The sequence below is a fragment of the Dama dama genome, chromosome 15 (genome assembly GCF_033118175.1).
Source record: "Dama dama isolate Ldn47 chromosome 15, ASM3311817v1, whole genome shotgun sequence".
In the NCBI taxonomy this organism is placed as follows: domain Eukaryota; kingdom Metazoa; phylum Chordata; class Mammalia; order Artiodactyla; family Cervidae; genus Dama; species Dama dama.
The window spans coordinates 37967259-37991926 of NC_083695.1; the positions used below are offsets into that span (position 1 = coordinate 37967259).

The 24668-nt window shown below is 53.4% G+C and overlaps 1 protein-coding gene across 1 annotated transcript in view; it reads right to left on the reverse strand.

Moving 5' to 3' along the window:
- Positions 1-1445: 1445 nt before the first annotated feature.
- Positions 1446-24668, reverse strand: part of ZCCHC24 (zinc finger CCHC-type containing 24) — a 64031-nt gene continuing 40808 nt past the window's right edge. The window contains exons 3-4 of the mRNA XM_061161924.1: positions 13513-13677; positions 1446-5593 (exon numbers count right to left, since the gene is read on the reverse strand). Coding sequence (XP_061017907.1) covers positions 5480-5593; positions 13513-13677 — 279 coding nt within the window. The 3' untranslated portion in view covers positions 1446-5479. The remainder of the gene's footprint in view (positions 5594-13512; positions 13678-24668) is intronic.

The window sequence follows — 24668 nt, forward strand, 5'->3', positions numbered from 1 at the left end:
ACCAGGCACAGGGCCACTGAGATGGACGGGTCTGAGTCCTCAGACCTGTACCGGGAACGCAGCCCTCCCTGGGCTAGAAGGAGATGCCCTCTTTTGGGGGATTATTCTCTTCCCCACCCACTCTGCTGGGCTGGGTCCCCTCTCCACTCACTGCTTGGCTGCAATGACACCCACTTGCCCTGCCCGTCATTTCACAAAGCCTGAAGCCAGGCACCAGAGGTGAATTCTTTCTTTGCGCCAATAAAGGGAAAGGGCTTGATAGATTTCAGGATTCACTGTGCACCCCAAAGAAGGCAAGGGGTCCGGCTTCTGGAGTCAGGGACCTCTGTTCCTGCCTGTTCCCCACACTTCCCCATCCGTGTTCCCTGATCCCAAGGACTTACATCTTGTTTTCTCTGCTCCATCTCAGAGGCTGCAGTCTGGAGGCATGGACTGGCCCACAGACATGTCGTTTGGCTATTTAATAAACTAGTTGCCAAAATTTAAAAATTAGAAAATTGCACCTAAAAACCTGGACTTCTAGTCTCCCCCACCACCCACTTCCCACCACACCTCAGGCGGTGTCTTCTTAGCAGCAAGTGGATTTGGAGCTGAGGATGCAATGGCCAGCAGGGAGGTGGAGCCCCTTGCCCGTGGTCTCCTCATTTCCATCCCCATCAGCCCCACGGGACCATAAGGCCCATTTCCAAGCCTGGTGCTGCTCAAGAGTGCATGTGGGACTGATCAAGGACTCTAAGAACCTCAGGGAACCCAAATCAGTGTCTCAGCATCTCTGGGGTGGGACCAAGCCTCCCGTAGGTGATTCTGGTGAGCAGTCGGGTTGAGAACCAAAAACGCACTGACCCTGAGTGGAGGGGCTCTGTATGCAGATGGTTCCTTAACGTTCACTCGGCTGTGGCTCCAGGCTCTGTGAGCTGTGGCCCTCGGCAAGAGCCCCACATCGAGACAGCCCAGCCTGGTCCTTGCTCAGAAGAAGGGCCCTCTGTCTCCTCTCCCGGGGACTTTCCAGGAGGTCCCGGACACTTGAGTCTGCTCACTGTGGGATACTCAGCATCTGAGGCCCAAATCCCGGGCTTGGAGAGAAGGCCAAGTGGGAGCTGCAGCGGAGGCCTGGGGCTGCCGTCTCTGAGGAAGATTCACTCCTATATATGGTCACCGGGAGCCCCATTGCAGAGCGAGCCGTGACCTAATGTGCTGACAATCTCGCCCAGTCTGGGGCCCTGCAGGGGAAGGGCCCTCGCCCCGGAGAATGTCTGCTTGGGGACAGAGGGGCTGGGAGGAGGCAAATGCATGGGGTAGAGACAAGGTGAGACAAGACATCCCAGACACCCAGAGACTAGAGGGGCGGCCCCAAGGCCCCCCACCCCTCGTGGCCTCCTGCGTCTGTGAAAACGTCCAGCTCCCCACTGATGCTCTGTGTAGACAAGGAAACCCAGGAGCCTCTCTTGCTTTTAAAAGTTCTTTTAATACAGCATGAAAAGGCTATATCTCTATAGGCAGGCCGTATACAGATTCTCCAGGAATAAGGCACACGACGGAATGCCATCCCAAGGGCGGCCCTCAGGAGAGGTTGGGAGGCTTCTCCACGCACCCTCCGAGCTGGCCCACGGGTTCTGTTTGTCTTTTTAGCTGGACACACACATATTAACAGATACAGACACCGACAGGGTCACCACACAGGAGTGGAGGAGGTTGAACGGTGAAGTTGACAACAGAGAGCGGTGAGCTCCCATAAGACGGGACGCCTCCCAGACGTCAGGGTTAGTTGTCACTCTGGGCTACGATGTAGTGATGCTGGATTTAATATTTGTTCCAAGAAGATTCAAGTCCGTTAGATGCTGGAGGGCAGGCGTCAAGGCTCTGGGTGACAAATCCAAGTTCAAAGAGCATAGGGCCCTGAGGCACGGCTCAGATGGCAAAACTCCGAAGAGGGAGGCCGGAGAAATCCTCCTCCTGCTTCCTCTCCCCTCCCTGGGCCCTGCTGAGTGGGAGCCCTGGACCAGGCCAAGGAGGCCATCTTTGGAGCTGGCCGACTTATGGAGGGGCTACATAGTCACATGTCGCCTCCTCCTAACCTGGCTCACTTCCGCCCCCCCCCCCAAGATTAATAACCGTAATAACAAGATAATAATAAGAAGGTGCAAGAGAATGGATTCTAATGCTGTGCTATCCTCAGCTGAAGAGGCTCAAAGGGTTCACCATTCCCTTTTTCACTAAGTATCTAATAATAGCTTCCCTTACAAAAGGTAATACTTTCCCAAATACACATATGTATAAATACAGGACAGGAACACATGAATAAGTCTAAGCACTTGAATAATATGCTGGCTACCTAATACTGATATTTTCATCCAAGGAAAACAACAGAGAATAACAATAATATGGCTTAAAGAATTGCAAAGATTTTTTTTCCTCATCAGAATTATGTACCAACTTCATATAATATTCTATGTAGACAATATTTCCTTCTTAATGTAATTCAGTTGCAGACTTTTTACAGACCAAAGCATAGTAAAAAAACAAAAACAAAAACAAAAACAAAAAAACAAACAAACCAAAAAAAAAGAAAACCAAAAGAGGAAAAAGAGAAAAATTCTCACCATAAATATTTTCTTGCAGCTCAACCAGAAGGTTTGCAAAAAATACTTCCAGAAATCTTCCTTTGATATTCCATTGCCCTCCTGAAAGTTCTGAAGTTTTGAAAATGCCTCTCTTTTTGTTTAATCTCAAAAATCAAGCAATCATATTTTTCTTTTTCTTTTTTTTTTCTTAAAAAAAGCCCTCAAATATATACAGACAAAAATCACTGTGAAGTTTTTGGGAGAAGGTAACAAATTCAGTGTTGTGAGAAAAATTGGAAACCATGCAGAAATTTTAACATCCATGAATTTTCGTTTCAAAATACACACATAGTATTTTTTTCTTTAAAAAAACAAAAACAAAAGGAATTCTGTGTCAAGTATAACTCAAAATAAATACAAATTCACAAGTAGAACTATCGAATACTTCATATGGGGTAAACACGGTTCTCTCCCAACTGGATCGCTAGACCTACTAACTGCAAGCGATTGTCCCTTTTGAATGTACTACAACCACACACTTTCTTGTCTCCTGGGCACCCAGGCCCTCTGAGCACTTAATTCTCACAGCACCAGCCTGGACAGCAGTGGTTCTTGCTGAGGCCAGAGAGCTCCCAAATTCAGCCAAACAGTACAGGAGTGGGTGGGGCAGAAGGGCAGCCTCAGGGGGAGGCCCAGCCCCGCTGGCCGGCTCTGTACAGATGGTGGGGTGCAGTGGCTGCTAGCTGAACAAGCCCACTGCAAAGGTCAGTTTGGGGTGATAGCCCTTCCCCTCTTGACCTGTGGGAGGCCCTGGCCTCCAGGGGTCTGGAGCCTGGGTTCTTTCTAGGGTTTGAGCTTCCCCCACAACTGCAGCCCCGGTATTCTGAGACCAAGGTCCCCCCATGGAGCCAGGTCCCTGGAGGCGTTGAGCCTGGTCCACACAGCAGAGACCAGCGCAATGTCCACCACAACAAATGTTCTCGTTAGCAGGGCACTAGTATGACTGACAGTAACAGCTTCCCCTCCGGGAAGGAGAGCCCTGGGCCAGGGTGACTCTGGCTCACCTTGACACCACGAAGCAGGCAGGGAGCAGCCGGGAGGGACTCCTCAGGGGTGGGCGGTGAGCGTGTTCACAGCCAGGGACCCGCACCTCTGTCCCTGCGGCCGGAAGGAGGCGGCTATGGGGCTCAGGCTGGAGCAAATACACTCTTCTTAAGTGCTCAGAGGGCATGGCCTCCCCCACAAACCTACCCTGCAGCCCTCTGGCTGCAAACACACACTCCATCTCTTCGTCTCACTCCCTGGACCCCTGATAAACACTTCGCTGTAACTCCTCAGTTGCACAAAGCATTTTCATTTGAAAACAAAAGGCGACCGGACACAAGTTGGGTGTCCTTGAGCCGTGGTAAACACTGAATTTCAGGCCCATTTCATGGTCTGACTTTTTCCCCCCTCACAGAGGCATAATGTTGGGGCAAAAATCAAGTGACTCAGCTCTGACAAGCCGGCTACCCCCGGGAGAAAGGAAGGGTGACATAACAGTAAAAATAGGGCTTCTCACTGGGGAGAGAACCAAGAGGAAGGTGATCCCTCCCGCTAGCTGGGACAGCGTGGCCCTGGCCAGTGTGAGAGCCAAGAAGCCTCCCCGTCCCCTGGGGAGGTAGGAATCATCAACCCGGCTTTGCAAATGAGAGGTTCTGGAGCTTGTACTGGGGTTGCCTATGTAAGTGGGGGGCACTTCTTCATGTTTGTAGGTAGGGGACAACAGGCAGAGCTGGGGCTTCAGGGGCAAACAGGGAAGGACAGAGGTCCTTCCACAAGACTTATTAAGTGACTGACGGCTCTGTGGCGTATAGGATAGTGGGCGTACAGGACCTGGAAACCCTCTCCAAATAAAGCTCTCTGCTCTAGGAGACAGTGTGCAGCCAGGACGAACCCCGGGACATCAGAACACCTCTCTGCTGTCATTCTCTCACGGATGAGTGGGGAAACGGGGAGATGAGAACCCTTCCCAAGACTCCGTAAGGCATCACTGGCGGGGTCAGCATTAGAACCTGGGACTTGGATCTTCCAGGCCTGTGTACTTCCTGCCAGAGTGGCTTCACTGCTGGGTTCTACAGCCTCCATCTGAGGGTTGCCCCCCAGCAAGGGTGGGAGGGGAAGAGGGATGGAAGGGGATGGGACCAACAAAATCTAAGCAATAGGGGAAGTATGTGGCAGGGGTGGGGGGGTAGGGGAGTGGAGGCGTGTCCTGACATGCACCAGGTCACATCTTGGAACACTCTCCAACTCGTCCCTGACCCCTGGGTTTGTGGGGGGTGGGGTGCAGCACTCACGTGCCAAGCCAGTGACGTTAGAGGTGGTCAGAGGGCTCAAAGTGGCAGGGGGCAGAAGTGCCCACTCCCCAGCAGCTGCTAGAACTGGTGTCAGCTCGCCATGCGTGCTGACTTGGAAAATTGGGGCTTTGCAAGAGTGGCTTTTCACACAGGGCAAACTGGAAGGTTCTGGGTGGGAGAAGGCGGCCTGGCTGGTCTCGGGGAGACAGTCCCCTGCAGGCTCTGGGATTCACAGTAAATTTAGTGCACTTGTGGCCAATACAAGGCTGTTTACCCCAAAGGGAGTCTCAGAGGAGAGCCTGCGGGGGACACTAAGGACTCTGTGGGGTCCTGTGTGCTGACCTCTGCTCGCCCCGACCCCTTCACACAGACCCACCCACTGTAGGGAGTCTCAGAGACTCAGCCTTCTGGGGGCGCTCAGCAACATCAGTAACACTGTCAACATACATGAGCCAGGAACCTAAGAGCCCACCCCCCTAGACCTGTCAGCCTGCGAGGACACCCCCGCACACACAGGGGACACACAGGGGGTGGCGTCTTCTCTGGCGGGCGGGAGGGTGGCGGGGCAAGGCCGGCGGCAGGTCATTGCACACGCCGGCAGTAGTAGCCCAGCACCTTGCACTTCTCGCACAGATGCTGGGGGTGCTCCTTGCTCTGGTCGGACACATCCAGGCCATCGGGTTTCTCCAGGGGTCTCTGCAGAGAGGAAGGAGGAAGCGAGCCCAAGGGTGGGGAGGAAGGGGGTGGAGAGAAAGAAACACCAAAGAAGGGGGGGGTGAGACAGATGTGGGGAGAGGACAGGTAGACAGGAGGAAGGTGACAGATATGCAGGGAGGGCGCAGAGAGAGAGCACATGAACCTGTAGTCAGAGGTTGTTGCCCAAAGCACCCAGGACCCTTCCTGCCTCTTGCCTGCTATAGGTAACACACGTGTCTTGTGAACCGAAGGGCTCAGGCTGAGGCCTTGAGCTGGGACCCATCTTGTACCCAGAGCCCCAGGTCTAGACACTACTTTGCCCACCACCTCCCAACACCCCACCCCCAGCCAGCACTCTCTGAGCCGCCACCACCTGAAGCTCACAAATGGTGCACAGACGTGATTAAGCTGAAGAAACGGAGGCCCACCTCAAGGGAGACCCAAGCTATATCCCCTGCTTCCCAGCACACACTGCTTCTTCCCAGGCCACTTGTCACCCCCACACCTGCTCCTGTGGCCTCAAGACTCAAGGGGAGTTTAGGGCATTCTCTGGTGGTCCAGGGGTTAGGACTCGACACTTTCCCTGTGGGGGCTCAGGGTCAATGTCTGGTCGGGGAATTAAGATCCTGCAAACCATGTGGTGTGGTAAAAAAAAAAAGGAAAAAGACTCAAGAGTTCAGCCATGAAAAGGAATGAATCTGAGTGAGCTGAAGTGAGGTGGATGAACCTAAAGCCTGTTATACAGAGTGAAGTAAGTCAGAAAGAGAAAAACAAGTATCACATATTAACACATATATATGGAATCTAGGAAAATGCACCTATTTGCAGGGCAGGAATAGAGATGCAGATATAGAGAACGGACTTGTGAACACAGCAGGGCAGGATGAACTGAGAGTAGCACTGACATATATACATGCCCGTGTGTAAAATAGATAGCTAGCGAGAAGCTGCTGTCTAGCACATGAAGCTCAGCTCAGTGCTCTGTGATGACCTAGAGGAGTGGGACAGGAGGGGGGCTCAAGAGGGAGGGGATAGTTGTATACACATAGCTGAGCCATGCTGTTGCACATTGTAAAGCAACTGCTGCTGCTGCTGCTAAGTCGCTCAGTCGTGTCCGACTCTGTGCGACCCCACGGACTGCAGTCCACCAGGCTCCTCTGTCCATGGGATTTTCCAGGCAAGAGTACTGGAGTGGGTTGCCATTGCCTTCTCTGTGTAAAGCAACTATCCTCCAATTAAAAGTAAATTTAAAAATAGAGTTTAACCTGGGTGGGGTCATGGCATTTCAGGCTTGAGGTAAGCAAGCCCTTAGCTCTGTGAGGTCAGCAGCCAGTGTTCTGATTCATCCCGCACCCCAGGGCCTGGCACAGTGCCTGCCTTGTTTATGGAAGACTGAGGTCCAGAGAAAGGAGGTGACTTGTCAGACCTCTGATGCTGATCACTCACAGTGTGACCCCATAGAACCTCAGTTTCCACATCTGTTAAGTGGACCATTTTTACAGCCTGTTTACAGGGAGGAGTCAGGCATCTAGATGTTTGTAAATTGAGGGGTGTTCAGCATGTACAAGCACATTTCTGTTACACAGGGGGCTTCCCTGCTCCCTCTGGTATTCTCAAAAGCTAGCTTGTTTCTCTGGAAAACATATGGAGGCTATTAAGCAGACGTTTTCTTGGCTGGCAGCAGTAGCCCCAGCCCAGAACCCCTACCTGTAGCAAGGTCCCCTGTGCAGGACTTGGAGGGGACTCAAAGGGAGCTGGTCAGGGCCAGATGGCAGCCACATGCCAAGGAGAGGGGCAGGAACTGCAGGCTGGTGTGGGCCCAGGGAGCCTTGGTGCCCGTGACCAGGACCTGGGATGGTCCTGGAGGGAAGCTGAGTGTGAGAGCTGCCCCCGGGCAGGCTGCAGACTGCTCAAAAGGAGTACACCAACTTGTCTGCGTAATTATGCAGTGCCTGGCCTGCAGCTGACACTGCAGCAGGTGGGGAGCGGACAGGTCAGAGGGCTCCGGGGGGTGACGGACTGTGGGTGGGCAGGATTCTGATGTAGGGTCATAAAAAGTCATCTCTGTGCTTCCAGGCCTACAGCCACATTGGGAAGACATAGAAACAGGGCAGGACCCTTGGCCTCACCTCAAGAAGCTTTTAGATGACCAGCTTTCCTGTCTAGGGGAGAGGAGAAAAAGTTTGCCTTCATGTCAGAATTGGGCTCACGCTACCTATGAGCTGTGTGACCTCTCACAAGTCACTTAACCTCTCTTGCCTCAACTTTTCCCCTCTATTTCTGCTGTTTAATCTCTAAGTCCTGTCTGATTCTTTTGTGACCCCATGGACTGTAGCCCACCAGGCTCCTCTGTCCACGGGATTTCCCAGGCAAGAATACTGGAGTGGGTCGCCATTTCCTTCTCCAGGGGATCTTCCTGACCCAGGGACTGAACCCACATCTCCTGCATTGGCAGACGGCTTCTTTACCACTGAGCCACCAGGAAGTCCCCTTTCTCATCTATACAATAGGCTAATAAGGGTACCTACTTGATGGGGTTGTTGTGAAGAGTAAATATGTTAAAATATGTTGTTAAGAGTAAATATGCAAGGTTACTAGAACAGTGCCTAGTACCTAAAGAGCAAACTGTCTATTAGTATTAATATCATGCACCATTGCTGCTGTTATGTAGAAGGGGGCAGGCTGGGAACAGGGGAACCAGCTGAACCCCTGGGGAAACGCACTTGCAACATCCTGGCCATTCCCGCTCCTTGGCTGCGACCTGTCAGTGCCCCTTCCCTCCATGGGTCCTGGCTCAGCCCTGCCCTGGCACTGGGTGGAGGAGGTGGGGAAGCTGTCAAGGCGACTGCCCTCTGCAGAGGGAAAACAGTCAGCAGCTGGGACTGATCACCCCAGGGCCACCCCCATCCCCTGCAGGGAGGCAAAGCCCATTCTTGTTTTCTTCTCCTGGAGGGCAGGGCCGGCAGGGGGAAGCCACAGCTGGAGTCTGACGGGAAACAGATGTAGTGGGGAACAGGGAGAGGGGAAGTGGAGAGTTCTCAAGAGATGGATGCCGACAGGTCAGAGCGCAGGGATCAGGAGAAATAAAGCAGCCCCTCTCCACTGCAGGGGGCGGGGGGAGTCTGGGGGGACAGATGCTCCGAGCCCCTCCTCTCAGCTCTTCAAAGGCTCCTGACTGCTGCGGGGCCTGGCAGGGCCATCACCCCCTCTGTCCTGCCCCCAGCTTGCCACTTCCCTGAGGGAGAAGAGCCCTGTGACAGGAGATTGAGGGGTAAAGCAGGGGCAGATCGGGGTCCCAGGTCCCCTTGACTGGCTGAGTGACCTCGTTCAAGTCCCTTCTTCTCTCTGGGTCTCAGTCTCCCTGTTTCACACAGTAGGGGCTCAACTAACAAGCACAGAATGACTGGGAGAGGGAAGAGCAGAGCCACACGCGCTCAGAAGATTCTTCTGCATTTGGTCCAGAGACTCCGCGTCTGGAGGCGATGATCAGGGAGGCGATGCTTGCACTAAGCTTTCAGGATGGAGACAATGAGGCACATGAGGCTGCTGCCAGCCTGGGGGATGGCGGTACAGCTCTGGCCTCTTGGAAGGGGTGCTAAGGCAATACAGGGGCGGGGTCAAGGAGGCTGGAACCACTGCAGGGAGTTGGGCCCCAGTGGACTTGGGTGCATGGACCGGACCCCTCTGCTTTGATCACGGGCCATGAGAGTCATCAGGACTGAGCCTCCCAGACCGCCAGCACAGACTCAAGCACCATACATCTGAGTTCTGGCAGGAACTGGCCTGTTTCCAACTCCTGCCCCAGCCAGCCACCCTGACCTGCACTTGCTGCTCCCCGACCCCTCCCCTCCATCTGTCTCCTGCAGTGTTCTCTTTAGCCCCACCCTTCATGAGTTTCAGCTTCTCTACTGAACTTGGGTAAGTCACTTATGCCCTTTGCCTCAGTTTCCTCCTCTGTAAGAAGGGGAGACAACAGAGCTGACCTCCTGGGATGGCTGAGAGGGTAAAGGGTATAAAACATGCAGAGGAGTGCCTGGCCACTGCTCACTGAGGTCAAGATCTTCCCGAGTCTCCAGTGGCTGAGGCTCACCTGCAGCCTGGCCTCCTCCCTCCTGCGCTGGGAGCCCAGTGGTGTGCTCCAGCCCACCCAGTTCAAGGATGGCAGTGCTAGGACACAGAGGCCTGCCTGGCCTCAGGACCTGGCTCCAAAGACAGGTGCAAACTCAATTCCAAGGCCCCACGCCTATGTGGGGGCCTTGGAAAGGCCACATGACTCCTCAACGTTGCAGGTTCACTCCCAGTGAAGCGGGATGAACAGGCACCTGGTCTGCGGGCAGAGCACACACGAAGGGTATACAGGTGCTCAGCAAATGGCACCCAGAGCGTGGCCACAGCCGTGACTCAGGCCAGGAATTCTCTGAACGCCAGTAGGTAGCCCTGTCTGATGGAATCCCATCCCTTGGGTTGGAGAGGAAGCTCCTGGAAGGCCTGGCAGCACCCTGACCTTGGTCTTCCTTTAGAACCTACACAGACCAGTCAAGCAGTCCTCAGCGGAGTGTGTCCAGAGAGGGAAAAAAGGAATCCTTCTGATAGCACTGGCCATGGCCCAGGGCCCTGGGCATGTGTGCTGATGGTCGGACATTAAGGGAGGTGCTTTTGGACTGGGGTCCCAGACCTGCTCAGGAATTGCCAGGAAGACCTCAGGAGCCTGGATGCTAAGGATTCTTTACCCTGCTCACCTTCAGCCCCATCCTTGATGTGCTCCACACACATGTGCATGCCACACGTCCTGCGCCCCAGCCACCGGGTCACCAAGCCTGTGTTGGCGCTCTAGGGCCTCAGTGTCTCCCTCGGTGTCATCAGGCTGTAGACCAGGCCCCTGCGCTAAGGAGCCCCTCATCTGCTGGGCTGTGTGGCCAGCTTCCTATCTATTTCCTGGGAGCCACAGGGTGGGTGCTGGCAACCATGGACACCCTGGGGGACAGAGCCAGCACACAGAGACCGCAGAGGCCTGCCCAAGAGTCATAAAATCACAGAATAGTTCAGCCACGAGAGCTCGCCTGGACAACTCCCAGACCTCCTAGTAGGACAAAGACCAAATTATGGGTCACAGTCTCTGAGCCAGCCCTTCCCTCCGAGCTCTGCTTCCCTCCTTGACTCCTCCAGGCTCTGCTCGGTCCTGTCCTCTCCACTTTGCACATACTCTTCCCTCACCAGAAGGGCACCCCGCTCTCTGCCACTCCCACCCCAGTCCAGTCCCCTTGGTCTGCCAACCCTCCAAGGCCCCTTCAGAGCTCAGCCTGACACCACGGCCTCAGGGGATTCTTCCCCACCCTCCGGCTTCCCTTTCCCTATGCCCTCCTCCACCGCCTGCTCCTGCCATCCTCAGGGAAGACTCGCCCTACCCCCAGCTCCTCAGTACCCAGACTCCCTCACCAACCCTAACCTTCTCTCCCACCAGCCCTTGGCCACACCCTGGACTTGGTCTTCAGAAACCCGCTCTCGTGGCAGCTCTCAGCTCCTCCCCTGAACCTAGTCCTGGCCCTACCTCTCCATCAGGGCTCCTCTGGCTTCGTTTCCTGACCAACTAGCAGATACCCCTGGACCAGGCATTTCCAACATCACACTTTTCCAAATATGCCCCAAACTCGGCCTTCTTCCCTCTGAAACACTCTCCTGGCACACCTCGGCCCTGAGCCCCTGCACTGTCTCTGGCCCGCGCCTGCATGTAGTGAACACTGCTGGGCAAGGTGCAGAACTGAGCTGACAGCTTTGGTGACACTTAAATTCTCGAAGCTCCCCTGGGCTTGGACGCTGCTGGCCAGTCTGGTTATGTTTCCCTGGTAGAACTGCTTCCTCCCTCATCCTTCAGCAAGCCCACCATACCCCTCCTCACCCTGGCTTTTAGCTGAAAACTTCGCATACCATTTCACTGAGAAGACAGAAGTCTTGGAAGTGAAGGCCCCCTTCTTTGCTCCATGTCCCTCCCCAGTCATCCCCCACCTCCCTCCCTCTTGGGCTGACCATAAGGCATGCCTCTTGTCCTGGTATCACCAGCCTTTTATTTTCTTCTGGGCCATCTTCATTTACCTGTAACATGCTCCAGGCTCTCTCACCTTATAACATCCATCTCAATGGCCTGTCTCTACTCCAGCTAGGGTCCCATTTCTCTGCTTCTGTCCACAATCAATGCCCTTTGACAAAGTGGACAGTGAAGGTATTTCCTCTGCAGCCTGGCCCAGGGAACCTCAGCCAGCAGGGCTACCACCCTGGCCAACAGATCCCCTTGTGAATTCATATCTTCACGCCACTTATGCCTGACCTGCAGGGCATTGGCTTCAGTGGTTCTCAGACCTGGGTTGCCGCTCAAAAAATCTTCCAGGTAAAAGTGATTCCACACTCAAAGCTTCGGGACCATCTCCTTGTTACCAAACCACAGGGGCCCTTCTCCGTGGTCATGTCAGCTCAGCAGCAGCCAGCACCTGAGCCCTGGAAGGGCACTCCCTCCCATCTCGGGGACTCCCTGCTTTGTGGTCTTCCTCACTGGATGCTTCTCCTTCATCTGACCTCTGAATGCTGGGACTCCACAACACATGGTCTGGGCAATCCCTTCTCTATCTTGTTCACATTCTGCAGGAAGTCTCATCATTCCCTAAATACCTTTAGGCCAATGGTACCCAATTATGGGTAAACCACCTTGAGTTCTTACATGAACTTCAGAAAAACAAACCCAACTGCCTTCTTGACATCTTGACCTGGATTTTCAGGAACATCTCAAATGTAACATGTAACAGAGGTCTCTTGCCTTTATCTAGAACACCTATGTCCCACTCCAAACTGCCCCCAGCCCAGACTGCCCACCATGGTCAAGACCAACTCCATCCACTCAGGAGCTCAAGCCAGAGTGCGATGGTTCTCCTGGATTCCTGGCCCCACCTCACCATCCACATCCAGTCCCGTGATGCTCTGTGTCAGACCCAGGTACAGACCCACAGACTTCTTATGGCTTGCCTGGCACTATTGCCATGGCTTTCCTACAGGTCTCCTCATGTCTCCCAGCCCTTCTAGACCAATCTCTACACACAACCGGAGTAATCACCTGTAAATGAAGCTGTTTCTTGGCGTTCCCCTGTGGGGCCCCCCAAATTCCTCTGGGGACTGTCCCATTTAGCCCTCCTATTCCTCCCACTCCACCCTCCTGCTCCTTCACTGAGCTCTGAGCCTTGAGTATCCCAAGTCCAACAGCCTCAGGGTATTTGCACCTGCTCTGCCCTCTTCCGGGGATGGCTATCCACCCTCTTGTGACAGGTGTAGCTTTCTTCCCTCCTTTAGGTCCCAGAGTAAATGCCGCCTCCTCTCTGCAGCCTGCAGTGAGTGGGGCCTCCCTGGGATGATCCACGTCACCCCACCCCCCCGAGCAGGGCAGGCAGGCCCTTGGCCACCAGCCCTGTTGCACAGTCCCAGGCACCCAGCAGCTGCTTTGTGTACAGGCGCCAACTGGGCAAATGAACCAATGAAGTGCGCTTTTCTACAGTATTCCGCTGCCCCTCATCCCTTTTTGTGTCATGGTCGCACCCCCAGGCCATTACTTTTAAAATTCACTGCAGTCTGTGGTCTCAGGGTCTTGGTACAGTTGCCCCTTTATCCTCCTTCCCTGCCTGGGAAAATAGGACCAACCTCTCTCCAACCCCCTCTCCCCCCACCAGTTTCCGATGAGACAAGCAAAGGACAGGGCTCACTTGGATAGATGTGGTCTCATCCCCATCATATGAAGGAGCAAGCTGGGGCTCAGTAAGGGAAAAGGTAACCCTCCCCTATCTGTTCCAGATGAAGGCCCTTGAGTACACCCTGCCCTGCCCCTCCTCCCGCTCTGAACATGCCCCTGCTCCCCCGCCTGCTCCCTGCACCCTGCCCCTCACCTGCTTGTGCGGGTACACGTTAATGTGGCACTTGATGCACTCCTGCCCCATGTTGGCCCAGGAGTTGCCGCTCATCCATTTTCTCTTGCACTTGGGACACTTGTACTCGCCGAAGCAGCGCTTTTTGCCCTGGTACGGGGTCAGACCCTCGCCTTTGGGGCGTGCCTAGAGGACAGGAAGCAAACACAAGGGATTGGGGTCCACCAGGCCACAATAATGCCCCCCCAGGTCCCCACGGCCTCTCCCTTCAGCCTCCATGCCCTGCGTCCCCAGGGGCAGACACGGGGACACCTTTTGTCCCAGGTCCAGAGGACACCAGTCACCCCAGAGCACACGTGGGAATCCCAAGGCTGGGAGACTCACACGTGAATGAAGGACGGAGCTGGTGGTGGGTTTTTATTTTTTTTTATTTTTTATTTTTTTTAAATTTTTATTATTATTATTTTTTTTCCAGTGGGTTTTGTCATACGTTGATATGAATCAGCCATGGATTTACATGTATTCCCAATCCCGATCCCCGCTCCCACCTCCCTCTCCACCCGATTCCTCTGGGTCTTCCCAGTGCACCAGGCCGGAGCACTTGTCTCGTGCATCCCATGGTGGTGGGTTTTTAGAGTGAAGGAAGAAAGTACTTGCTGGTGGCGAGGAATTACACCTTTAACACCGCTGTCATGAAGGGGCGGCTGGCAGTCACATGACCTACCGACACATGGCCCAGAGTGGTGTGGTTTAAATGGCTACTGAAGGGGCAACATAGGCAGAACACAACCTCGAAAGCAGTGAAAGTGTGTCTCCCCTCAGCCCTGCTCCCAGCCACCTGCTCCCTTACTCGGCAGCTATGTTAATTTCGTTCAGACCACCCCAAAGATGGGCTCTCCATTTTCAAATGCATACAGCACATACATATGTATGCACATTCTTTCTTTTCCCTCACTCATATGGAGACAGATTATACACTTGGTTCTGCATCTTCCCTTTCTCACTTAATAATAATCTGACATATATATATATAAAATATTTCCCCCAGATCAATCAGTACAAACAGAGCTACTGTATTGTGTTGTCAACTCTGGGCAAGTTTTATAGTGCTTTCTTATCACTACTATAACTGTCTAGATTGTTTCTACTCTTCTGTTACAAGCAGTGCTGCAATGAATAACTTTGCATATATAAATGTGTGTGTGGAGATGGTAAAGAATCTGCCTGCAACGCAGGAGACCCAGGTTCAATCCCTGGGCTGGGAAAATCCCCTGGAGAAAGGAATGGCAACCCACTCCATTATTCCTGCCTGGAGAATTCAATTCCATGGACAGACCATGGGGTCACAAAGAGTTGGACACAACTGAGCAACTAACATTTCCATGTGTGTATATATAATTTTGCACATATGAGAGTACGTTTGCCCAATAAGTTCATAAAAGTGAAATTGCTGGGTATATGGGTACATGCACTTTTCATTTTTAAAGATGACAGTTACCATTAGCTTCCTCTCCCCACCCCCAGCTGCAGTTGTATCAACTTAACGTTCCAACTCTTCATCAATAGCTTTCATCATTGCTAATCTAGGAGGTAGACTTCTCAGAGTAGCTTTGACTTGTATGATATGTACTACAAAAAAGAGAGAATTTTTGCATTTAAGAATCATTTGTGTTTCCTTTGTGATTTTTTTTTTCTGCTGGGGTTTGATATTTTTCTTGTTAGTTTGCAACCGTACTTTATATATTAAAGAAACTAGCTCTCTCCTACATGTTTTTTTTTTAAAGCATTTTTACTGAGATACTATTTATATAGCTAATATTTCACCCATTTAATGTGTACAGTTCAGTGGGTTTAGGTATATTCACTGAGTTCTACAACCATCACTACAGTCTAATTTTAGAACATTATTTGTTACTCCCCCACAGAAACTCTGCATTCATTGACTCATCGTCCAGCCCCCACTTCCTCATCCCACCTAGGCCCAGGAAACCACTGATTTAACTTTCTCTCAATGGGGTTCCATTCTTGACATCTCAAGTAAGTAGATCATACAATAATCGCCCTCTGTCTGGCTTCTCTCACTCGCTGTGACGTTCATCCACATTACAGCATGTATCAGGACTTCATTCCTTTTTGGTGCCAAATAATAACCCATTAGGGCTTCTCAGGTGGCTCAGTTGTAAAGAGTCTGCCTGCCAAGCAAGAGACACAGGTTCAACACAGGGAACGCAGGTTCGATCCCTGGCTGAGGAACTGGGATCTCATGTGCCGCAGGCAGCTAGGCCTGCAGGCTGCAATGGCTGGGCCCACCCTCTGGAGCCAGCACAGCACAGCTAGAGAGCTTGTGTACAGCAGCTAGAAGGATCCACACGATGCAACGAGGATCCTGCGTGCCGCAGCTGAGACCGACGCTGCCAAACAAACAAAAGAAAGAAATATTAAAAAAAAAAAAGAAGTACTGTGCTAGGAGACAGTCTGCTTCCATAGTAATGTTTCCCTGGGTATTTGTTTGTGTCCAAAGTAGTGCAAAAAGGTCAAGAACACAGACTCTGGATCCAAACCCTGGTTGTAATCCTGGGCAAGTTACTTCACAAGATTAGTGATAGGAACTACCAGAAAAGTCTGTTCCGAGGATTAAGTGAAGCAGAACACTTAGAACAAAGTCTGGCAAATAAAACAGGAGTATTCGTTACTATTATTTGCTAATGTAGAACAATAGCGGTATATAAAGTAATAACTTCTTCCTCCAGTAATCATGTCTTTTTTGCCCAGGCACCATTACCACCATTTGGTGACAGCCTACTAGAATTACAGACAAAATCCTAAAAAGGGCCATACATGCTGAATGTGTAAATCTAAACTTAGAAGGTGACAGCAACACTGCCTGGGTCTTCTGGGCCCACTGCCTTATGTCTTTTGGATCCTTACTGGCCTTCCTGGCAGCCGTGATATCCTGGGGAGAAGACTCCGTCTGAGCTCCAAGGCAGGGCCTCAGCACTGATCAGGTTCAAGGGAGAGACCAGTTATGCCAGAAGGAGGGCTCTGCGTGCGGTCAAGGCCTAGGGTCCAGTCAGTGTGCAGTAGAGAGGACACATTATGACTCTGAAGACGCTTTGAGTTGTGCTGGTCTCAAGACAGGGACAGTGCAGTGAGCCCTCCAACCGCTTCTGGGGGTACCTTTTCTACCTGGTTCCTGGTGCCCGCAACTTCCACAGCCTCCCTTCTCCAGTAATCCTGAAATCAGGGACTAGATGAACTCAGTCTTGCGGTCCTTGCTCTTAAAGTGAAACTTGCTCAGTCGTGTCTGACTCTTTGCGACCTCATGGACTATACAGTCCATGGAATTCTCCAGGCCAGATAACTGGAGTGGATATCTCTTCCCTTCTCCAGCGGATCTTCCCGACCCAGGAATCGAACCAGGGTCTCCTGCATTGCAGGTGGATTCTTCACCAACTGAGATATCAGGGAAGCCCAGAAGTGAAAGTGAAAGTCGCTCAGTTGTGTCCAATTTTTTGCAAACCCATGGACTGTAGCCTGCTCTGTTCATGGAATTCTCCAGGCAAGAATACTGGAGTGGGTAGCTGTTCCCTCCTCCAGGGGATCTTCCCAACCCAGGAATTGAACCCAGGTCTCCCACATTGCAGGCAGATTCCTACCACCTGAGTCACAAGGGAAGCCCTTGAAAGACACCTACATTTCACAGGAGAACAGGGATAGGAATGGGGTGCCGCACCAATGGTAGGATTCCAGACTCCTTGGTTGAAGTGGGAAATGTGGGGGCCATCACCAGCCAGACCCACCCTGGGATGTCGTTCTGCAGGCCTCTTGGTTCAGAGATTGATGGGACCTGGCACCTGACCTCATACAGCTGGGGCCAAGGGCAGGGGTCAAGATGTCAGAAGTGGGAGTCGAGGTATCCCGGGGCACTCAGCAGCGCAGAGGGTGAGGATCGAGGCAGGACTGACAATGCAGTCCCCCCAAAGTCTCTGCTTCAGAAATGAACAAGAAGGAAAGCTACACAAATAAAGAAGATACTGCATGTGCACCAAAGGAAGAAGCAGGAAGATGAGAGAAGAGCAAGGGGTGAGTTGGGAAGTATTGCCACACTGTGTAATTAGAAAACCAGCCATTCCAGAGCCTTCCATCAGGGACCGTGAGTGGCCAGGCAGGCCCCAGGGACAGGGGCTTCTGCCAAACCAGCACACCATTCCCACACGACTGTCCCCAGGCCAGGCACCAGGAGGGCCAGCTCTGACTCCCCACCATACAGGATGTGGCTCAGATCTCAGATTTCAGGACCAGATGCTAGCAATGGCATATTCTGTCTCTACCTGTGACTGTCTGGGGGACCTTCAGCAAATCATACAACCTCTCTGTGCCTTGGTTTCCGCAGGCAGAAACCTGGGATGATGATAATGGGCCAGCCTTCCCAGGGTTATTGGGGGAATTTGATGCATTCATACTGATGAAGGACTTAGCTCAGCAGATTAACATTGCAAGTGTTCAGTAACCATTAGTGATTTCAGTAGCATTTGCTTCTGGACCTTGTACAGGGAGAAGGAGCAGGTATATTCCAGGTGATGTGGAGACAGGGGCTGAGACTACTGAGCATAAACTGTAAGAGGGAAGTCCTAAAGATGAGAGGGAAACCTAGGGAGAGGCTGGGCTCACCATTCCCGAGTTGTGGTTGAACAGGGAGGGGGCAAGCAAAAGATGAACAGCATTAGGTGTCTTCACCTGCTGGAATCCTCAGAGAGTGTGCCAAGAAAAGTACACAAAGGCTGTGAAAGCTCTGTGGATGCTGTGGAGAGGACAAAGAGAAGGAAGAGAATGGGTTTTTACACAGCACCACCTGTGTGCTAGGCTTTGTGCTCATGGCTCCATGGCCTGTTAGGCTCCCATTTAACTCTTCCCATAATCCTATGGGGTAGGGAATATCATCGACCCTCTTAACAGATGGTGAAACTGAGCCATGTGGAAGGACTTGCCAAAGAGTTTCCAGAGTACAAGGGCAGGAGGTCAGGCTCAGCAGGCTTTTCCACAAGCCTACAGTTAACTCGCCCTTTCTGTCTGTCATTCCCAAGTGCGTCCTCACCATGAAGCAGAGGCCTGCGCTCAGGAGGAGAAATCTCCCAGGCCTCCAGCTCAGCCTAGCCCAGTGGCTTTGCCCTCCTGTGGGTCAGAGGGGGAGAGATGACCTGTACGGCAGAGGCAGGGAGGCAGGGGATGGAGGGGAGGCAGGCCAGCAGGCAGCTCTGGGCAGAAAGCAGCCGCTTCCCGGAAGGGCTCAGTCCCGTTGTGGCTGTGCTTACAGACGAGGGCAGGGCCAAAGGGAGTAGGAGTTTTGGATGGGACAAAGGCTTCTCTACCCCCAACACTTCCCCCCGCCTCTCCTCCCAGAAAGGTATGGCCTCTGCTCATAAACGTCAGTGTGAGCAGTGACTGCTGACAGCCTCGCAGGGGCTGCCACCCACCCCGGCTGGGAAGGAGGCCAAGACTGACTGGGCTCTCCTGACCTGGGCCCCTGCCACGTTCCCCTCTGGGAGATCACATGTGCCAGGAGCCCAGGCAAAGCTCAGTGGGGCTCAGGAGCCAGCCCTCTTAGCACAGACAGGCCCCCCTTAAGGACCAAAGAAGCCAAGGGACTTGCTCAAGGACACATAGCAAATCAGGGACTGAGCTGAGATGAGAGATCAGATCGTCTGACTTCCAGATCAGGCTAGAATCAGCATGGAGGGCAGCCTGGGAAATGAGAGATGGTGGAAGTGGAGGTGGGAAGGAGAATTTGTGCCAGGGAGCAGCCAGGGCAAAGCTGGGCAGGGGGTAGGGGTGGGGAGTCATCCAGGCATGCCAGAAGCCTGGGGAGAGATGCAGATGATGCTGACACTACCTGGGCACTTCTTGGGGATGGCTCAGTGTTTTCCTTCCAATAGCCCATGAGATTTCCTGTGTGGCTGAACAATAGGTAGTGAGCTCCCCATCATTGGGGGGGTATGCAAGCAGTGACTGTGTGAACAACTATCAGGGACACTGCCAAGGAGACTTTTGCTCTGGTCAGACAGTGGGACCAGGTCGCTGTGAGGACACTTCAACTCTGAAGTCCTCCCAACTCTTGCTGCTGGCGAAGGCCAACCAGACAGGTGTGGAAAGGGAACACACTCAGACACTGATGGGGGGTGGAGGCTGAACAGGCACATCTCCTACTGCATTTCCATACTGCAACTTGGCAGTAAGGTTTCAAACTTGAAAAGATGCCCATTCCTTCCCTCCAGCAAATCTATATCTGGGTGACCATTCTAAGGAAATAAAAGATCAGAGGTGCTGACCACAGAGGAAGTTCAAAGATGACCATCACATCACTGTTTATGACAGTGACAAGTTGGAAAAAGAAATGCCCTGGTTCCCTAAATGATGTTACACCCATTGGACAAATGACAACAAAACCATTAAAACATTTATGAGGATTTCTTAAAAAGGGTTTGGGAAAACATTTTATAAGAAAGCAGGATAAACAATCAAATATAGATTGCTCCCAGAGTAAAACTTTAAAAAGAAAAAAATGTGTGCAAGAAGAGGGCAGGAAGGAAATCAGTCAGAAATGTTCAGAGGTTGCCTCTATGAGACAGCATGCTCTGTTCTGATTAATTGTCTCAAACGAGTAGGTAGGTATAACTTTGATAGGGAAAATGATGACCCTGAATTGCAGGCCCCTCCTACCCACAAGGGGTCGCCCTGCACTTTCCCAAGGTGGTGAACTGGAGATGGCAGCTCTGTCCATACTTGTCCTCTTGGGCCTGGGTGTGGGGCAACAGTCAACCTCTGGCTGCTGGGTCTGTTGGAAGACATGTGTTCGCAGAGCTGCCCTGCCCTCAGCCATGGTATGGGCTTCCCACCCCCTCGATCCCATGTGCTCCCTCAATTCCGTGAACAGCTAGAAGCATCCACACCTGTCATGTAACATGAGTCTGGCTGGTCACTCTGCCCACCAATTTCCCTGCCCCTGCTTCCTGAAGTCCCACCAGGAGTGAGTCAGGCTTCAGCGTGAAGCTTGTTTTCCTCTTGGCCTCTTTTAGACTGAGTTTTTTGCAGGGAGATGACATCATCACCTTTGGTAGCTCGAAGGAGAGCATCTCACGGAACGTGGCTAGGGAGGAGGCAGTGAGCTGGGGTGATGAGGACCTGAGGCTGTGCCCTGCACATGATGACTCCACGCTGGCTTCTGTCCCATACAGCCTGTGCTCTCAGGATCACGGTTTCGGCTACAGGCCCCAGCTGCAAGGTCTCAGCCCAGCCCTGGTCACACCACCTCTGCCTGCCCAACAGAGCATCCTGTGCCCTGGTGAGCTTTGGGACAGACTAACAGCTGTACTCACTCTTAGGAGTGAGTCTTAGGTGTCTCTTAGGAGCCAGGCACTCTTTGTACAATCACCTGTGAGTCAAGTATGCTTAGTCCCAGGTTTTGAATGAGAGCACAGGCACGAAGAGGTGAAGTAACTCACCCAAAGCTATACTGCCAGCAGGTGGTGGAGTCTGGACTTGAACCCAGACGGCTGGCTGACTCAAGCCCACTCTCTCAATTGCCCTGCACTGTGCCAGGATGGCACAAAGATGAAGAACTCACCCAGCCAGGACAGTAAGAAACAGGAAAAGGTTGCTACTGTCATGGGCCCTGGCATGCTGGGTGGCCCCTGGGGGCATCCCTTCTCCTCTCTGGGCCTCAGTTTCCCCATCTCTAGCATAAGAATTGATGCTTTCCAACTGTGGTACTGGAGAAGACTCTTGAGAGTCCCTTGGTTGGCCTGGATTTCAAACCAGTCAATCCTAAAGGAAATCAATCCTGAACACTCATTGGAAGGACTGACGCTGAAGTTGAAGCTCCAATACTTTGGCCATCAAATGTGAAGAGCCAACTCATTCGAAAAGACACTAATGCTGGGAAAGATTGAGGGCAGGAGAAGGGGGCGACAGAGGATGAGATGGTTGGATGGCATCGTCAACTCAATGGACATGAGCTTGAGCAAACCCTGAGAGGTAGTGAGGGACAGGGAGGCCTGGAGTGCTGCAATCCACTGGGCAGGCTCACTTTCCTTCTTGAGACCCACAGGACAGCCCCACGCACGCTGGCCCTCTCAGCCAGGGAGCACTAGGCTGGCCCCACAGTGCATCCAGCTGAGAGGGAATGGCCGAGTCGGGAGGAGCAGGGGAAGAAATAAGCATCAGATGGGCTCCTTGCTGGCCCCCTGTCCTGTCTGCATGCTCTCTGCGGCCAGGTGGCTGAGGTGGTGCTGGCCTAGAGTTGAGAGGAAAAGAGCCCTGGGTCTGAGATGCCCTTTCCATAGATGAAGACACAGAGGTGGAAGGGCCCAGGACTCTTGGTGCAGTCTTGCTGACTCTTCCTGGAAAGCCCAAGAGGGTTCTGGGAACCCTCTCTAAGGGCTGGGGGCCTTCCCTGGAGGAGGCAGCACCCCTTTCCTGGAACCTCTTCTCTTGAGCCCCTCTTCCTTAGGCCCATGGGGGCACCCTTGCCCTGGGCACTCTCTCCCCAAGCCTGGACACATGGGGAGGAAGCAGGGGCTATGATCAGAGGCCTGGGCTCAGCCCTGGCTCTCACAGACCCAACTTGGAACTTCAGTTTCTTCATCTGCCAAGTGAAGGGGCTGACGTAGAGGAGCTGGGATGCCAAGATTTCATGAGCACCCACCATGTGCCAGCCACTTGCCAACTTGTCACTCCACAGTTCTTCCATTTTTTGAGAGAGCAAATGGAGGCCCAGAGAGGCCAAGCAACCTGTGCAGGGCCCCACAGCCATGAGGCCAAGACTTAAACCTGATCTGCTACACCTCCTACCTCATGCATAGCTGCTCCTGAAACGGTTGTGAGAAAACGAGAGAACAAGCCTGCTCCTAGGACCACGACCCCACCTCTGAGTGCCAAGCCTTGGCTTCCACTGCAATTATTCATTCAACTAACATTTACTGAGTACCTGCTCTGCACCAGGCACTGTGGAACATTCCAGGAATATGGAAATAAACAGGACAGATGAGGAATGCTTGCACAGTCTGGGGCCTTCCAAAGGAGTCGACCCTGTGTGATCCTTTCACCAAGCGTGGCCTACACCAGTCACAGACACCCTCGGACAAGCACTTCCAGGCTCTGGCTCAAGTCAGACTCACGCCTGCAGAAACACTCTCGGACCCGTGTCCTCGGGCAGAGGCGACTCTTCATCCAGTCCTCCCAGCTGACAGGCAACGGGGCCAATGCAGGACATCTGAAATGACCTCTAATCGATGCAACAGCCCTATAAGTCTGAGCCCTACTGACAGATGAGGAAACTGAGGCTGCAGATAGGAGCGGCAGTGCCCAGAGTCACAGAAAGAGGAAGCAGTGGGGCCAGGATCTGAGCTTAAGCCTGTGCAGTGCCGGTACCCACGCTTCTCTTTCCCCTGTGTTCTGTGACACCGCTTAAGTGACCCTCCCAAACCCCCCACGCTCACGTGTCCACACACACGGCCCAGTGAGGCTGGCAGGAGGGCTTCCTCAGCCTCTGCAGCCTGGTCGAGGCAGCTGCGGGCTCTGCGGAGGCCCCAGAGGAAGCAGGAGATCAGAGGGACAGGTGGGCTGGGCCCTGCGGCGGCAGGGAGGGAGGAAGGACACTGCAAGAGGCCCCCCTGGGTTTCCTCCGGAGCCTCAAGGGCCCCCTTGTCTGAGCACTGGCCTCCTGGCCGCCTCCCCTAGGCCCCCTCCCCTTTTCTGGGTTCCTGCCGCAGCCCAGCAGGAGCCCAGAAGGCCCAGCCTCCTCGCCACCCCTCCCACCCCGTTCCCAGCCCAAAGCCACCGCAAAAATGCCATCCTGATTCCACAACACTGGGGTTTGTCAAAGTGCAAGGGAACAATGCCGCTTTCACAGTGCCAGGAAAAGGTCTCAGGAAAACCCTGGGGAGGGGGCACCGAGGGGAGCGAGGAGACAGGGACAGGGCTGAGATGGAGCAGAGAAGACAAGGGGGCGGCTGAGAGCAGAGGCCAGAGGCAGAGCGCAGTCAGCAGCGGGGTGGGGAGGGGGTGTGGGCTGGGAGCCAGGAGATGAAGACAGGGCGGCGGGGCGGGGGCGGCGGGTGAGGAGTGACAGGCGAGGGGAGAGAGAAAGGGGGGAAACGAACCGAAAGGGAGGGAGAAAACAGATACAGGATGGGCGCCCCGACGGAGGCCAAGAAGACCCTCCAGGAACCAGAGCGGTGCAGAGGCCCCTGACACCCCCGCCCCCGCGCCTCTGAGCACTGCACCCCGAAGAGCTACCCTCCCTGCCACAGGAACCCCTCTCTCCAAATCCCACCCCAAGGCCAGGCAATTGGACTTGCTCTCAGGCAAAACTTTTTGGAAACCAGAGACTTTGTAATCACATGAACAGCCACTCCCTAAGCTATCTGTTTCCTGCTTCTGGCTTTCCTCCATTAGCAAAACCACACGGATCAGAGCCCAGGGGCGGGAGGGGAAGGGCGGCCAGTCCAGAGGGGTGGAAAACATCCGAATCAGAGCGATTGCAAAAGGCCTGGGTTTTCCTCCCCTCCTGTGACTGCAGAGACAGCCATTGCTCGTCCTGCCGCCGCCGCCGCCGGTGGGTGGATGCGATGGACAGAAGGTCTGCAACCACTGTGTGGTTGGCCGAGAGCTGGATGCAGCTCTGAAAACCATTTGTTCTCCTGAGCGGGTTCCCAGAGCCTCTTGCATCCCTGTTTGGGTGGTCCGTTTGCCCGGCAAACCCTTTCTTCGGACTGTGCCCCTCCCCTGCGGTGGCCACAACCTGGGTCCAGCCAGGCAGAGTCGCCCTCAGGTGCTTTAATGGCCATGTCAGGCTTGGGAGCCCCCAGGACCTGCAGGATGGAGGCAAAACACTCAAGACTTTCAGACTCTTCCCCATCTGGCCCAGCCGACCTCACCTTTGTCACTGCTGCTCCCTCTGACCAAACTTCTATTCCAACAACAACAACAAGATCATTTCCTACAAATAATTTGGCCCCCTCTGCCCTCACACCTTTGCTCTTGCTATTCCCTGCCCCCTCAAACTTTCTCCACCTGGCGGATGCTCCTGTACTCAAGGCCAAACTCCAAGGCCACTCCGTCTGGCCTCCCCTCTCCCAGACAGCGTTAACTGCCCTCCTTGGGGTGTTCACGCCACTCGA